At 34.8% G+C, this 14,681-nt stretch overlaps 1 protein-coding gene across 3 annotated transcripts in view; it reads left to right on the top strand.

The window, feature by feature from the left end:
• The window catches only part of LOC112143438 (ankyrin repeat and IBR domain-containing protein 1), a 38,152-nt gene that overhangs the window by 13,309 nt on the left and 10,162 nt on the right, over positions 1 to 14,681 (top strand). For all 3 annotated transcript variants that reach the window (XM_024267398.2, XM_024267396.2, XM_024267397.2), the window contains exons 7-17: positions 1,948 to 2,036; positions 2,298 to 2,442; positions 3,282 to 3,448; positions 5,444 to 5,532; positions 6,554 to 6,684; positions 9,204 to 9,338; positions 10,048 to 10,134; positions 10,542 to 10,608; positions 11,804 to 11,949; positions 12,506 to 12,684; positions 12,930 to 12,981. In XM_024267398.2, coding sequence (XP_024123166.1) covers positions 1,948 to 2,036; positions 2,298 to 2,442; positions 3,282 to 3,448; positions 5,444 to 5,532; positions 6,554 to 6,684; positions 9,204 to 9,338; positions 10,048 to 10,134; positions 10,542 to 10,608; positions 11,804 to 11,949; positions 12,506 to 12,684; positions 12,930 to 12,981 — 1,287 coding nt within the window. The remainder of the gene's footprint in view (positions 1 to 1,947; positions 2,037 to 2,297; positions 2,443 to 3,281; positions 3,449 to 5,443; positions 5,533 to 6,553; positions 6,685 to 9,203; positions 9,339 to 10,047; positions 10,135 to 10,541; positions 10,609 to 11,803; positions 11,950 to 12,505; positions 12,685 to 12,929; positions 12,982 to 14,681) is intronic.

Genomic DNA, 14,681 nt, shown 5'->3' with positions numbered 1-14,681 from the left:
ATGGTCTCTGTAAAGCAAGAGTGTCAAACTCGATGGCTCAGGGAGCCGAAATCCAAAACAGGCTGAAGGCCGAACAGGATGAGCTTTTATTTGACAAACTAAAACAAAACTTTTAAAACTTAACTTAAAAAAAATAAAAAAATAAATAAAAATAGACAGAAAACATTATTCTGGACAAAGTCAACTTAAACCTTAAATAACTTGTGTTTTTCTCCAGATAAAAATATATCTTATCAAAATTATACTAGTTAGAAATAAAGTGAATGTTAAAAGAATAAAAACATTTCGCAGCAAAGTGTGTATCTATTGTCTTAGATTAGATTATTTAATTAGAGCAGCATTTGCTCCCCAAATGAGACACACGGGTTTACCAGTAACATCAGTAAACATTTATTCTGCTTCTTAAAGGCTGTTTTTCAGAATCAATCAACTTTTTCTCTTCGACGTCATGAAAGCTAGTAGAAGTTAGCTGAAGCACTGCATTATGGGATCTGTAGATGACATGTTACCAGCACTACATTTTGCTGGGCCATTAATAACAATAATATAAAATGATCTTGACGGCCGGATATAAAAACACGGTGGGCCAGATGTGGCCCGCGGGCCTTACATGTGCTGTAAGATAATTAGGGTTTCTATTTAGCCTCAAAATGATCTTTGAAAATGGTACGACAGAATTGAAAATATGAACTAAAGCATGCTCGAAGATAAGCAAAACTAAGGAAATCTAAAAGTGAGACCATGTTAATATAACCGCTGAGATGTAGTGTCTTCTACTGGCAAAGCTTGTAAATGAGCTGGAACACAGCTTTCAGTCATGAACTCAAATTACAAGCAGCTCCCATCAGCTCTTTCTTTTGCTTTTGTCCTCTGCCAACAATGCTATCAAATGAATTACAGAAGATAAGGTGACAACAGAGCTGAGGGCCTTAATGATGCAGTCTTTTCTGTTATCTAGAACAGTTTGAACATTTTCTGAATGTTGACGAGCAACCGCGGTCAAAAGCAGTTCTGTGTGGCACTGAAATCACATTATTGACTGCCTATTTTATACTCTTTAGGATTGTATTAGTGACCTGATCTTGAGTCTGCTTGGTTATCCTACAGATAAAGCACCTATCTTTTATTATTTTGCAATATTCTAAGAGGCTTTTCAAATACACTTGAAGGGTTTTGCTTCAGTAATGCTTTTAGGCAATATTTTGTCATTACACTGAAATAACTACAACAGAAACCCAAAAATGTAACAGGGAACTTTACTCTCAATAATTCCTAGCTCCTACTCTTTTGTATTTTACATCCCTCATCTTTTGCTTCTCACAGAGGATTGTAATATATATGAAATATAACAGTTTTGATAATTATTGTCAGTGACTGGAAATAAAACAATGTAGCTGAATTACTGTACTGAATGCAAACACAGTTCCTAACATTACAGCGCCCCTGTTTATATTGACTGAGGCTATTTGAGTGCTTGTTTAAAGCTTATAGTTGTTTGTGCCCATAAATTCACTGATCAATTCATGCACTGTTGAGGTACACTGCCATCTGTTTGTCTTTTCTGTGGCCATTAAGACCTCTCTTTGTCATTGTAGTCAACTTTTTATCAGTAGCTCAACTGCTGTGTCATCACAGTTGTAGTACTTACACATTTATGTTACTCCATTAACTGTTCATTCATATTTAAAAAAAAAAATATTTTTAAATAAGACCTCTATTACAAAAATATTTTATTCCTTTTAGTTATGAGTATTTTTAGATATTGGAATGTGAAAATAAAAAGAAGCAGTAATGTGTATGAATAGTGGCTCTAAAAATATAGGTTTAAATTTGGAAATAAGTGTTTTTTCTAATTATTGAAAAAACAGGTTTATGACCCTTTTATATTGTTTTTTTTTCTGAAGACAAAATACTTCATGTTGACCAATCAATGTGTTTTGTTTTCAGTGTGGGATCTGCATGTCTTCCATCTCTGTCTTTGAGGAACCCGTCGACATGTCCTGTGGCCATGAGTTTTGCCGAGCATGCTGGGAAGGGTAAGTCATGTTTCAGTTTGCCTTAAACTAGTTTTTCTGTTTCCCTGCTACAAATTGGCAAGCTTCCCAGGGTGTATTCCGCCTTTATCCAACAGCAGTTGGGATAGGCTCCAGCAACCCTGTGACCTTGAGAGGGATTTTAGCGTGTTCTGCAAATGGATGGATAGTGTTTTTGTTCTCATCATGCCAGTGTTCAAGTCTTTTTTTGTAATTATTTGATGTTACTGTTAATGACTACTTATAATTATTTACTTTTTGAAGGTTTCTAAACTTAAAAATTCAAGAAGGAGAAGCCCACAACATTTTTTGCCCCGCCTACGACTGTTACCAGCTCGTGCCAGTAGAAGTCATCGAGAGTGTGGTATCCAGAGAGATGGACAAGCGCTATCTCCAGTTTGATATTAAGGTACACATGCAGCTTCTTCACAGTTCCAACAGGTTTATATAGAACAGAAGAGGTCCTCCCATCAAAGCAAAGAAGTCTTGTACCTTAATAGAAAGTGCTAAAATTAACTTGCACATGAAGCTAAAGTTAACACTTGAGAAATATAACTTATGGTGCAACTATTTTACTTAGCAGCTAAGCATTCTGGATTCATAGAAACACTCTTTAGGTATTTTTTGAATACTTGAATCATAAATAAATGGAAAAGGGTTCAGTTAAAGAGGAGATTTAAGAACAAATTTGACTTTCTATATTACATGAATATGTTTAATGAAGTGTCATACCTGCCTTTCAAGCACAGTTTTCAACTTGGGTCATCATAAAGTGTTACTGCTTCAAAAAGAAAAGGAAAATCTAAATGTTTTATATCAAGAATTACATCTTCACATTAAGTAGTTGGTAGATATTGAGTCTACCTAAAATGCACAGATTAGATGTTTCCAGTTTGGACACTTGGAACACAAACAATAAAAGTTACGTATTGGAGTGTATGACCCTGTTTTTTGGTGGCGACTTTTTTTTTTTGGCCAGGCAGTGTATTTTTCCAAATTAAGTGGTTTAGTGGTTAGTAATTCAAAAAAGAAGTTTAATTTTTAAACTGATTTAGTTTTAATATTTATTTGAGTTAAATAAACCCTCATTAGGGATGAATAATTAAATATATTCATTTTCAAAAAGATTTATTAATTCATTTCAGGTCATTTTAACAGCTTTTAAATTCTCATCAGAAATTTAAGAAGAGATCTGTTGATGAACTTCTGACTTATTTCAACCATCTCTGCTTCTTCTTCTCCTAACAGGCTTTTGTTGAAAACAACCCTGCAATCCGGTGGTGTCCTGTGGCTGGATGTGAGCGAGCTGTACGATTAAACCACCAGGGACCCGGAACGGCTACAAGGGACTCGCTAAGCTTCCCTATGCTCCGGGCCCCTGCTGTTGATTGTGGCAAAGGTCACCTCTTCTGCTGGTCAGTATTTAGGGTAATTTCAATAGTAATGTGTTTATGAGACCATGAGAGATGTAGGTAGATATTGCTGAGGTAGAGCAGTCTAGCAGGTTTATGTAAGTTGTAGGTTCAGTGGTTCAGTGTCCCACGTTGTTCTTGATGGTCTGTCTAGAGTCTAGCATGGCAGTGTGAATGCTGTAAGCTGAATTTGGCTGCTGAAGATGGTAGAGCTGATAGCTGATAAATGCTGAAACTAAGAGCTAAAGACGCTGAACCTGATAGCTTGCTAAAATATTAGCTAAATGCCAAATTAGCCTGAGAAACTGAAGGAAAGTCTAAAGCTATGTCCGAATTCCCTCCCTACACACTATAAGGTGCTTTATTTACTGCGTTCACCATTTTGTAGTGCTGTCCAAATCTACTAATTCCAAAATCTAGTGCACTAGAAATTTCCCAAAAGTCTTTGCGAAACACTAGCCTGCATCGATGCTCACTAGATTAGCGAATATAGATTACAATACGTTGCGGTCAAACAATTTTGAGCTAAAGAAAACGTGTTTAAATGTAGTTTTTTAATAAGCCATCCACATTTTCACTATCAGAACACAGTATAATTGTAAATAAACATTGGGAAATGTTCGTATTGATTCGATTTTGACTTATGTTCTTGTCTTCTTCTACTTGAAATTGGTGATGTCATATCCGGCGTTTAGAAAAAACACAACAAAGTAGTGAGCATTGTGTCCGAATTGCCATTAAAATCAAGGGCACTATATAGTCCCACACTATATAGTTTTTTAGTGGTTAGGGGTTAGAGAGGAAATTCAGAAACAACCTAAAATAGCAGAAACAGTTAGCATACAGCAAAAATATTATCTGACCTCAAAGTTAGCCTAAAAAACTGAAAGATTGTATTATTTTGCCAAAACAGCTAGCGTAAAGCTAAAATTTTAACTGAACTAATAATTTCACTGAAAAACTAGGATGAAACTAAAAAAAAAATAGCCAAATCTGAAATTATTTTAAAAAACCTTAAAAGATGTAAAATTAACTAAATGAGCTCGTATTATGCTAAAATAACAGCTAAATGCTAAAACAGCTCAAAGAAAAAGCTAGCATGTTTCTTAACTTTTAGCTAAATGCTAAATTTGCTTAAACAACTGGAAACATGTCTAGTTTAGCCAAAACAGCTAATTTGTTGCCAATACATTAGCTAAATCCCAAATTAGCTTAAAACACCTGAGTGGAGGTAAAACTATCTAAATGAGATGGAACATGAATGACTGACTGTGGCTGTAAAAGGCTTTAATGTAAACAAATACTAAATAGAAATTCTTCACTATTCATTACTTAGTACTCTATATAATCCAGTGCCCAAGAAACTTCTCAAAGTCTGCCAAAAAAAACGGTGTGCATCAAGGCTAGATAGACCACAATGCATTGCACTTGAATGATTTATCAAGTGAAATAAAAATGCATGTATATTTTTTAAACCATCCAATATTTCACCACAGGATTTGTAAAATACTCATATTTAGTAGGTTTCTGACTTGGTGAAATCAGTGACGTCTTATATGCCATAAAAAAAGAAGGTGAGCATGGTGTCCAAATTTCCAAATTGCTGTTACAATCCAGGGCACTGGAAAGTTGCACACGATATAGTTTTTTTAGTAGTTTTTTTAGGTAGGGATGTCATTTGGATATAGTCTATTAAAAGTACACCATCTATTATTTATTCTTTTATATGTAGAAATATAAAAAGTAAAGGATTTTAATGTACATTTGATATTCAAAAGTTTGAAGGATTTTGAAGTCTTATGAGTCAGTAAATTGGGACTCCCTCCTCTAGTGTGATATGGTTACACAGCAACACATTTCACTTCAATAGTAAGTTCTTTTAACTGGTTAATGGGTTTATTAGGAACTTACAATCTTATCTGTGTCAGTTTAAGTTTTTACATGCATTGGTCTGGATTTCCACCCAGTTTGACCCATTATCTGTCTGATGTGAATCAGGGAATGTCAGGGTGAGGCCCATGAACCGTGTGACTGTGAGACCTGGAAGTTGTGGCTGCAGAAAGTCTCAGAAATGAAACCTCAGGAACGTGAGTATTAACAAAAAAGTCTTTATTATTAATATTTGTTGGAGTATTGAACTGAGCAAAACAATCGAGACAAAGTAGAAACAGAACAGATGCATTGGAAAATATTTTTAAAAATGGTTTTGCAGAAGTTTTTTTTTATTTTTTTTTATTTTCTGCAATAATGAAGAACTATTTTTGTGCCAGCGCAGCTATATTTCACTACTATGCATTTAATACAGCCATATTGTTTTTTATATTTTTTCGTTACTTTAAAAAGTTGTAGCTAATAGTTTGAAAAGTATTCAAAACCAACAACTAGGAATTTTCTGTGTGGATACTGAATGAAGTCGTACAATTATATTTTTTTAAATTAATGCAAAAAATCCTCCTGGACTATTTTACCCTAAAAATTTAGTTTTAGCATTTTTTTACATAAATACAAGATTTTAGAACTATAAAACCCTTAAACAAAGCTTAATTGATTGCCTTATTTGTAAAAAAAAAATCTTTACAATACATATTGAAGAAAGCTTTTTTATTTCCCCCTTTACAAGAAAAATATTCTGTTAAGTTTGTGCATACAGACATGTAAATAGTCAGTGTTCACTTAAACTTAAAAATAGAAGTTCTTGTGAAACACTTGAATTGTTCCTAGTATTAAATTAGTACTAGGAAACGTGTTACTTTTGCTTGTTCCCTCATTGTAACTGAGTGTGTCTTTAGTTGAACTGTGTGGTTAGTGTTACGCTTTGAGATAAAACAAAGTTCAGAAAGTTTTGTGGTTGATAAAATCATATATATATGGTTGAAACTAAACTTTCTACAAGTAACAGATAAAGGATAAAACCAGTGATTTAGTTGTGGAAGTATTCCCTTTGTGTGTTTTCATTGTGAGAGAGTCAGGGGGTGGGAGGGCATCTTGGCAGATGTTATCAATAATACAAAAAAAGACACTCATTAGAAAAGGTCTCACTCGGTACAGCGGCTTGTATTCATGCAGAGGTAATAGTCATTCTTATTCCGGCTGTGTTCTCTCTTGCAGTGGCCGGTGTGAGCGAAGCGTACGAGGATGCAGCTAACTGCTTATGGTTGCTGACCAACTCCAAACCCTGTGCCAACTGCAAGTCTCCGATACAGAAAAATGAAGGCTGCAATCATATGCAGTGTGCTAAGGTGAGTTTTGTATGAATATTTTACAAAATACCCAACATACTTTTTTAATTTAGCCAAAAAAAATAAAAGCACCAGACAGGTTTTTGTCGTTAAGCTCTGATCTCCCTTTGTGTGACACTGTTACTGACTACAGGTTAACAAGACAGACAAAAATTGAGCTGATTTAAAAATAAAGTAACCGCTTTCACAAGCTGAGAGCCATGGAGTGCACTGAGCATCTTGACCTGTTATTACCTCCTAAGAAATGGCTTTGCCCCCGGTTGCTTGGAAACATTGGATTTAATGTTGCCAAGAAACCCTTGTCTTTTCGCTGCTGCTTTCTTCCATCTCGTCTAGTGTCACACTTTTTTTTTCTTTTTCATCTCAAGACTCTCCATTTTAATTGCCATCTTTTTGTGCCTCTGTCTTTCCATTTAACACCCCCAATTCAGAGATGTTGTATTGGTTTTTCTGAAGTACTGTGTAAACATAGTGTTTCCAAGACAACAGAGATGACAACTTTTTTGTGCTTTCTCAGCCAACTTCTCACCCACGGAGACGTCCTCTTAGACTTGTAAAGTGAAATTACATCGACCTGGCTACAGTACTGTAGTATTTTCTTGTTCTCTACTATCTGAGGTACTTGGTGTTCTTAAATGTAGCCCTTTTAGTCCCTTTAGTGGGAGAAGGCTCGGAGTGCTCACAGTAAGTTCAAACAGCTGCTTTTGTGAAACCTGGCTAATATTACAAAGAGCCTCTTGTATATTCTCCCCTTTACTGAATGGAACGGCTGACAGGAGGACTTTGAAGCTTTTCTGCTCTCATCATTCACATCTTCTGATCTCGTTTTCATTTATTCCTTTTTTGTCAAACCTGCATTGTTTGTTGTTGATTAAATAATTAAACAAGGATATGTTGAAAGACGTGCTTTTTTTATTTCTGCCTTTTATATTTTCATTAACAAAAAAATGTCCCATTTTGTTGGAAGATAAAACCTGCTGCTATTTCATTATTTATTTTGGAAATACCAACGTAAAATAGAAGGATAGAGGGAAAAATACTGACATGATATATTCTTTTTTTATTCAAATGTTGTTTAGTTTAAAACTGAAGCATTTAATATACATGTTTCTTGAATTTGATCATCAATACAAAGCAATCAGACCACTTAAAATGTTTGGAAGTTTTCTCTGCTGTGATGTCATCAATGTGCGACTTTGGAGTTCTTTGTGGAATTAACCACAAACAACGCCACGCCCAATAAGGTGTTCGTAATATAAAGGATAATACCCGATGGAGTGACGCGGAGGCCTGAACCGCCTGACGCAAAGCAGAGGACAGTTGCTTCCGCAAAGTGCGTTAATTTCTCCTAACGCACACTTTGAAGGGTATTATCACGCTTATACCCTGGTCATTTACAAAGAAATGAATATTCAATCTATATTTAGTACTTTATTCTTCTTACTTCTTGAGTTTAAATCACTTTTTCACATAAAGCAGACTATTTGATACATGATGTGGCTTGTTGTCATTTGTCAATATGAACTCCTTCACATTCCAAAAGGAAAACGATATAAATGCTGATCGTCACAAAATAAAACATCAGTTCAAAGAGAAAGTTCACCTCTTACTGACTGTTTTTGTCCTGAAAATGACACAAAAGTATGTTTACAGAAGCCTGCGCAGTGATACAGAACATGTGGGCCGTGTGACCGGAACTTCTTTTTTAGGTGTGCATTATCATATTATAATCCACACCCAGCAGCCAATCAGAATTGAGTATTCACCTGATCTATGGTACAACATAAATGAATCAGGTACACGGAGCGCATATTGCATCAAATATTAAAATATGGATTGTCACCATTAATAGGATATATTATTAAGAGGTTTGTGGTAATTATTCTTTGGATTTCTCTGAGAGCTACTTTTTTATGTGATAAACTAGAGCACTCTAGAGTGAATGTTTTTTTTTTGTAATTGTTCATTATTGGAAATAAAACCCCTCAATGGTTTAAAATTAAAGGTTGGAAGCCTGTTATAATAACAAACTTCATAAAGCTACTTTTTAAATTGTATTTGGATCTTTTACTTCTCTACATTGTCACATTTAAATTAAAATACCTCAAAATAAGACTACAGCAACTATTAAGTTACATTGAAATAGATTGGTTAATTAATTGTACAAAAAATTAATCACATGATGGTCCTAATTATTTTTTATCTATATGCATGAGATCCTGCAGGTATTGAGCCAAAATCCCTACAAAAATATTTTTTTCTAGGAATTTTTAGGAGTTGTTAAAGTGAAATGTCTGCAATAAGGTACAATCACCAGTTCAATAAAACAGGGAAAATAAAACTATCATATCAATATTTTAAATATACATATTTTGGACACAACACAGCAATCTTATGACATTAAACTTTCCGTTACCTAAACTTAAGAATGTAAAGGTGTGACTACAAAACACTGTTGATCAGTTTAGCTTCTGTCAATATGACAGAACTGAAGAACCTCTCTGTTCTTCTCCCTGCAGTGTAAATATGACTTTTGCTGGATCTGCATGGAGGAGTGGAAAAAGCACAGCTCCTCGACGGGAGGATACTATCGCTGCACGCGCTATGAAGTCATCCAGCAGGTGGAGGAGCAGTCCAAGGAGATGACAGAAGAGGTATACGATTGGACTGTGGGAGAATGTCTATAAATGCCACGTTTTATTTTGAAATTCTTTGATAGAGGTTTATAGTTCTCTAGCAATCCAGGTGATGCAGCAGGAAAGCGAGTTTTTTTAGTAATTGTTTGTGTTTTGCCGAGTCCAACCATGGTTCACACACTTTTATTAGTATACTTCTGTGATTTGTGAATATTATTGCCTCAGGCAGGGATAAAAGGTGAACCACTGAGCAGTAATTAGCTCACTTTGTAACCTTAGAACTCAAAATGTGTTCTATTGTCCATCTTTAATTGATATAGCCTGGAGTGATAGCTATTAAAACGCACCTTGTGTTGGTGTGTTTTTGCAGACATGTTTACAGCATCTGACTGCACTCCTCATTTATCTGTAAACCTACCAGCTCATATCCTCAAATCAACTTTCTCATCATAAAAATATGAGATAATTCAATTATTAAATGCATCTATAGTAATGATTGGTTTACAAGACTTTGTTTTTACATTTTTTAGTCCATAAGGAAAATAAATAAATTTGAGTTTTAAAACACATTGTCAATCTTCTCTAACATGCTTAAACATCAAAACTCAATTTCCTCCAAAATGCATCTTGAATTCAGTGATCCTGACCTTAATGAGAACACGGCGAGCGGGAACACGGCGCCCCGGAGTTCATTACCTGTGACTTTTTATGGTCACTGTTTTCGCAGGCGGAGAAGAAGCACAAGAGCTTCCAGGAGCTGGACCGTTTCATGCATTACTACACGCGCTTCAAGAACCACGAGCACAGCTACCAGGTAAAACCTGCAAGCTTAGATTTGCCATCTGTGTGAGATTCATTTCACAGTTGTAGTCACAGTTTCTGCTGCAAATTTGAATCACAATTTTCTGTTTTTACTACTTAATTAGTTCCTAATCAGAAAAAACAGCTGAAAAAAACTGAAATTGTTGTTCATTTCAACATGATTTGCTTTTATTTGTCAAGATAATAATTTATATTATTGTCTTCAAGACATTGTACCTTATGATTAGAACATTATTGATTATATTAAGGATTTACACACATTTGAATACTCTTGATTTTGTAATAGACTGCTCCAATTGTTGGGAGTTTACTCTTTTAGTTTTTTTTTCAATTATTTATGTATGATTCTTAAAAATCTTGCCGTCAACAACAAATGTCTTTCCCATTTTTTAACAACAGCTCGAACATCACTTGTTAAAAACAGCCAAAGAGAAGATGGAACAACTCAGTCGAGCACTCAGAGGAAGTAAGTGTGGACTCAGTAATAACTGCAAAATTTATTACAGTCATATCTCATTCTTTATTACCTGTTTAGCCTAGATATATTGTTATAGTCTTATAGAGTTTTGGTTTGCTAACATTTGGGAGAAGGCCACAAAGGGTGCATCAGAGTTGAAGCACCAAACAAATATATCGCTAACCAGAGAACTGTTGTGTAACAGTATAGCAAAATATATAATTGAATGTGGGAATAAATTCATAAAAAAAGAATACCAATAAAGAACAATCATTTGGAGCTGACTGAATATTTGAGAAGACATTCTGACTCTGTCATGGGTAGAAGAGTTCCAGCTCTTTTTAAATTAGACCCACAATAGTGTTTTAATAGTATTTTCCTGCGTAGTAGAATTCCCCCTGTATTTATCTGCACCCCAGCTCTATACACACAACATGCTAATGAAACAGCACAACGCTACCAAGTGGTTAATGCTAATAATTATGATGATAAATGAACGCATTGCTGGAGTGTTAATTGTTGTTATATCATCCATTTGCTCCCCAGATTAAAGCCCCTTAACCCACTTGGAGCTCTAATATTGGGTTTCCAGTGCATTATTTTGGCATTACTAGACAATAAAGTATCACAGCAATGATTGTCTGCAGCTTGAGATGCTTGAAAAATGTATTAATTTTTGACACCAGTTTTATTTTTTTAATAGTGATGAGTTTTAATATTTACCTAAACATTTTAGTAAACTGTTTTACTTTGATTATTTATCAAGATTCTTTCACAAATCCGTTCAAGTAATATTAACTAGTCAAGTTTTGCTACAATCCACATCAATTAAAATGTCTCTAGATTTTAATTTTTCATAATCTGATGTAAATACAACAGTTCATTCTGCCTATGAACAGACAACATCCTTGTTTTCTAATTTATCAATAAAAAAATGACCTATAATTTAGCTAAGATTAAAACTTCTTGTTTTCAATATTATTTTATACCAATACTTAATATATTTGACAAAATTGTAAATGTAAATGTTCATATTTATGTAGATCTCAGTTCAAAATTCTAAAAGGCTGGAATAACCTTTGAATCCTTTTAATATTGATGCTGTTCAGAACAGAGTACTGCAGCTGGAGTTGGTTTAGTATTTCTATCTTTAAGATAAATCATGTATTTTACATTTTTGTTATGTTTTTATCCTGTCTTGCAGGAGAAGGAGGCCCACCCGACACCACATTTATAGAAGATGCGGTCCATGAGCTGCTGAAGACTCGCCGCATACTCAAGTGCTCTTATCCTTATGGGTTTTTCCTGGAGCCAAAAAGCACCAAGAAGGAGATCTATGAACTTATGCAGGTCTGAGGGGTACTTTCTTTAAAGACAGATGAATGTTATTTTTTTTCTTAAGACTCCAAATATTTTTTTTTGTATCATATCATTATTGGCATCATTTAATGGCGTGCAACAGAATGTGTGCTTCTATATCGCCCCTATAAAGGAGAGAGATCACTGTTTACCCCTGTAGCATCAGAACTGAATGAGATCTTTGTAATTAAGTCTTAATTGTTTTTTTCATCTTAATTCATAACCCCAAAGCTCCTAAAACAACTACATAGGATGACAACAGAGTGTAAGATCTGTGTAACTGCTGTCAACTTCTTCTAATCCAGCAGGGTATGCTGTTTACAACGCGTAAAAACATGCCAGAGCCTGACAAGTTATCAAAGTCATCAGTTATGCTCTGAAGAAACACATTTGACCTGTAGAGGGTGCTCTATAACTAAAATATATTGTTGTTGTATTCTTATTTTTGAGGATATTTTGGTGCACAAAATACTTAATTGTTTGATTATATTTATTTGCTTACATTTGTCCCTTAGTTTGAGTTGCCTATTTGTCTTTTTGACTGCAGACAGACTTGGAAATGGTGACAGAGGACCTGGCACAGAAGGTTAACCGGCCATACCTGCGGACACCTCGCCACAAGATCATTCGTGCTGCTTGTCTGGTGCAGCAGAAGAGGCAGGAATTCCTCACCTCAGTTGCCAGAGGAGTAGCTCCCAACGACTCTCCGGAGGTCACCAGGCGCAGGTGCCTTAACACACTTAAATAAAAAAAAAAGGCTTATATTTAACCCATAAGAGCCCATGGTGACAGCAGGGTAACAGAAAAATATCAGAAATGTGTTCTGTGGTAAACCACACATCATTTTAATTTCAGGCACAAATGGTTCTGGATTCTTATGGGTACTTATGGCTACTACTAAGTACTGAATTTTACAGCACTTTCTTTAAGTTTATGGATTTTTTTAATTTTTCTTTTTCTCTTTCTGGCAGTTTTGCTGGTGGAACGTGGGACTGGGAGTATTTAGGCTTTGCATCACCTGAGGTAAAAACATATTCGTTTTTTTTTTTTCTTAGTGTAAACTCTTCACCTATATATAGAACTGTTTTTGCACATCCGTGTGATGAATGTTTTGCTGTCAAGAATTTTAACGTTAATCTCCTTTTCATATTTTAATTATAATTCTTTTATTTTGAAATGTATTTTTCCTTGCTTTCTGCATTGAAGCCCCGTAACAATATGGCTAAAAGGATTGATTTTTGAAAGCAGTTGCCCTCTAAAAGGCAGCTTTTATTTTTTAAGAGGCGTTTTACTTTTGCGGTATGTTGTGTCTGCAACTAGATCACCTTTTTATCAAATTTAAACGATTTGTTTAAGAGTTTTGTGAACAGATTTACTTTACCAACTATTATCGTATTTTTTTTTTCAACTTTGGTCTTAATTTATTCAAACAAAACATTAGTGCTGGGTGATATGGAAAAAATTGTATGTCACCATATAAATTATTTTATATCACAATAACGATATATATCACAATATACGACAAAAGTATAGTTTCAGTTTTGTTTTTTTACCTTTATTTTACCAGGAAATCCCATTGAGATTAAATCTCATTTTCTGAATTTTTTTTTTACTACTTTTCTAACTGTTTTAAGTTACAGATAACTAAATAGTCACAATTGAGAAAAATGTCGCGTTGCTTTGCATTATGTTGCAAAACCAAAAAAAAAGGTTTCTTTGCGAAGAATCTCTTTTTAATTTGTCTTTATTTTTACTTATGTACAATTTTGTGTACACATAGACGAGGCAACACCTATGCAATTGTCTCAGGCTATTTAATGACATATTTTCCCTAATAATGGATCAAATTCGATTAGAAACGATATAAACAATAGAAGAGAAATGGCAGGATAAACTCTTTTCTTTCGCCCAAACGATATGCATCGTCATATCGCCCAGCACTACAAAACATTACATACTCAGGTTAAAAAAGGACAGAAAAATAATAAGATTTTAGCTCAACTTGCAAGATTGTTACCTAATCTTTTTTTTTTTTTTTTAATTCAGCCGCTTCACATCGGTTATTTAACAAAATGGAAGCCTCAAAAACCATTTTTTGCATCTCTCATCGGTAATCATATCAATTGCTCAAACAAAAGTGCTTGCATCAGATACCTGCTATTTGAAGTGCCCTTTATCTGTGAATGAGAAGTGCTTGATTTGCTGCAGCACTGCCAACAGTGCTCTAATAATATCCCAGCAAATCACGTTTAATTGAAGGTAAAATGAACGTCTGAGCCTTATTAACATTTTTCTTTTGAATTCAGCCATTCATACCGCCTGTGAAAAGCCACAGTAGTCTAAAGATACCCTGTTAATTTGACACTCGGAAGTGATCCAGATGCTTCAGCGCTCCCCATGCAAACACTTGTAGGAACTGAAAGCGGACGACACAGGAAATTACCTTAAAACATCGCTATGGATCACTGCACATGACTTACAGGTGTTTGTACTGAACACTTGAGATCATAAAGATGTCATCTAAGTAATAGTTTTATGGGCACGCCCCCTCCTTTTTGGATTCGTGCATGAATCAATGCATCGCAGTTTTCTCCCCAGGTGTCCATTATTGTGCAGTTTGCAGACCGTAGAGCCATGCAGCTAAAATGCTGAGATTCTGTTTGCAGAGTTGAAACCTTGAAATGAATATTTTAATTAAAGATAAGCCACTCCATACTTGTGAT

This window comes from Oryzias melastigma, linkage group LG16, assembly GCF_002922805.2.
Source record: "Oryzias melastigma strain HK-1 linkage group LG16, ASM292280v2, whole genome shotgun sequence".
Taxonomy (NCBI): Eukaryota; Metazoa; Chordata; class Actinopteri; order Beloniformes; family Adrianichthyidae; genus Oryzias; species Oryzias melastigma.
Note: the sequence above shows the minus strand (reverse complement) of the source record. Positions and strands in the feature narration are given on the sequence as shown.